This window comes from Lacerta agilis, chromosome 12, assembly GCF_009819535.1.
Source record: "Lacerta agilis isolate rLacAgi1 chromosome 12, rLacAgi1.pri, whole genome shotgun sequence".
Taxonomy (NCBI): Eukaryota; Metazoa; Chordata; class Lepidosauria; order Squamata; family Lacertidae; genus Lacerta; species Lacerta agilis.
Window position 1 is genome coordinate 10898565 of NC_046323.1, and position 2441 is coordinate 10901005.

The 2441-nt window shown below is 56.5% G+C and overlaps 1 protein-coding gene across 1 annotated transcript; it reads right to left on the reverse strand.

Annotated features, from left to right (window-relative positions):
• Positions 1-1173: 1173 nt before the first annotated feature.
• TMEM158 (transmembrane protein 158) lies at positions 1174-2229 on the reverse strand. Its single transcript, XM_033165916.1, has one exon. The coding sequence runs from the start codon at positions 2227-2229 to the stop codon at positions 1324-1326; it is 906 nt and encodes a 301-aa protein (XP_033021807.1). The 3' UTR covers positions 1174-1323.
• Between the last annotated feature and the right edge of the window lie 212 nt (positions 2230-2441).

Genomic DNA, 2441 nt, shown 5'->3' on the forward strand with positions numbered 1-2441 from the left:
AGTCTTAAAACGCTTCGACAAAGAAAATATATGTATTCAGAACCCAACAGAATTACAGTAGTAACCACACATTCTCTAATAAGAAACACACACATTGTAAAAGAGTGTTTCAACTCCCGGTTCTCCAGGAACAATATATATTGTATTAGCAAGTTTCAACCCTGCCCCAAAAAAGTTCCCTCTTTTGGTAAATAAAATCTTGCAGAGACAAAAGTGTATTCATATACAAATAAGTACTCTGGCTCATAGCTACTTGCAAAGTGTGTGTGTGTGTGTGTGTGTGTGGTCTTTACTAAAATGCTGACTTAAAAGAGTTTTAAATATATAAAGCCAATACACAGGTTTTGGTCATTTTTCTAAAAAAAAAAAAAGAAGAAGAAAAAAAGATATGACTTTGAGCACACCAGAAATAGATCTATAAACTCCCTTAAGCGAGCAGGGGACGGGGGGGTGGTCCCCCAAAGATCCCAGCTACAAGATTTCCACCCAAGTCCACTCTCTTCAGCACTCCACGCCAAGAAGATGGCTTTGCAGTGATCTACAAAATATATTCCTTTTCAACACTACCCCCAAAAAGCATAGCAAGGTCAGTGCCCAAATCAGAGGCCCATCCATGGCAATGGATTAGACCCGAATTAGATCAAGAAGCAAGGAAGAAGAAGCAAAAAGGAGGCAGGGATGTGGCAGTGCCGGATTACTAAATAGCCAGAGTTAGGCACCGGCCTAGGGCCCCCCACGTCTTTTAGGGCAGTGTTTTTCAACCACTGTTCCGCGGCACACTAGTGTGCCGCGAGATGTTGCCTGGTGTGCCGTGGGGAAAATTGAAAAATTACTTTATATATAGTCAATATAGGCACAGAGTTAATTTTTTTAACATTTTCTAATGGTGGTGTGCCTCGTGATTTTTTTCATGAAACAAGTGTGCCTTTGCCCAAAAAAGGTTGAAAAACACTGTTTTAGGGGCTCCGAGATCAAAATAAGATTGATTTGATCTCGAAGGAAAATGACAAATCAAGCTTTCTGAGTTCAATGTTATCCCACTAGAGGGGACGTGGGCATCCACGAAAATGGATCCGACCCGGATTAGATCAGGAAGCGATGAGGGAGAAACGAAAGGGAGGCAGGGGTGGGGCAGTGCCGGATTACCAAACAGGCAGATCAGGCCATCACACCTTTTAGGGGCCCCAGATTGATTTGATCTTGGAAGGAAAATGACAAATCAAGCTTTCTGAGTTCAGTGTTATCCCACTAGAGGTGGGGATGACGGCAAGATTTCGATCGCGGATGGGCCTCTTCGGGGTTTCATCCGGTACTGGATGCGGGTCATTTAGCGGCGGCTGCAGCTGCTCCAGATGTGCTTCCCGAGGCGGCGGCGGCGGCGGCGCTCCTTCTCTGCTCCATGCCATTGGGCAGGAACCCGGCGATGATGGGCACCGGCCAGATGAGGGCGGCCACGCTCCACACGATGATGACGAGCGTCATGAAGCAAGCCACCAAGGTGGACTCGATGGGCTTTCGGTTCATCCTCCAGCCGGGGTCCCCCTTCAGCTCTTCCAGGCTGAAATCGAGGCAGCAGAAATGAAGCCGGTCGCCTTGCTGCTCAGGAGAAGGCAGAGAGGAGGAGGAGGAGAGCGCGGAGGAGGAGGAGGAGGCGGGCGCCGGGTTGGCGACCCCCGACCGGAGGCGCCCCACGCGCCTGCCCCGGGCCCAGCTGCAGCCCACGCACAGGCGCAGATCCTGCTGGACGCCGCCGGCCGCCAGCCCGACGTGCTCGATGAGCAGCGGCGGCGGCCCCACGCGGTGGAAGGCGGCCGAGAAGAAGGCGCGCCCTCCGGGGCCGCTGGTGGAGAAGAGCACCAGGTCGCACTGGAAGCCCAGCGGGCTCCAGCGCACCAGCAGCGAGCTCAGCATCTGGCGCTGCACGCTGATGTTGCACGGAGGGTCCTCGCGAGGCGGCTGCTGCTGAGGCGCCGGAGGGCGGCGGTGGGGCGGCGGCGGCGCGGGCGAAGGGGCCGCCGGGGCGCCGGTGGTGGCGGGGCGCGCTTCCTCCTCAGTGGCGGCTTCTCGCCCTCCTGAGGAGCCCGCGAAGGGCGCCGAAGAAGAAGAGGCGTTGACGGGCGGCAGCGCCAGCTCGGGCGGAGGAGGCTCCGGAGCGGACCAGCCCCGGCACGGATGCGCCAAGGCGGCCAGCAGCGCCGGGAGGAGGAGCGGCAGCGGCGGCGGCGGCATGGCTTACAGGAGCGCCCGGGGAGGCTGCATGGCGCGGCTCGTGGCCATGAGGGAAACGCAGAGAGAGCACGCTTTCCCCCGGCCCGGCGGCGAGGGCGGGAAAGCGGGGAGGAGACGAGAGGCTGGGTGGGAGCGAGGCGGTCGCCGGGAGCGACTTAGAGACGCATCTCTCTTTCTCGCGCGCGCGGTGCGCTCGGAGCTGCCTCAGCCTC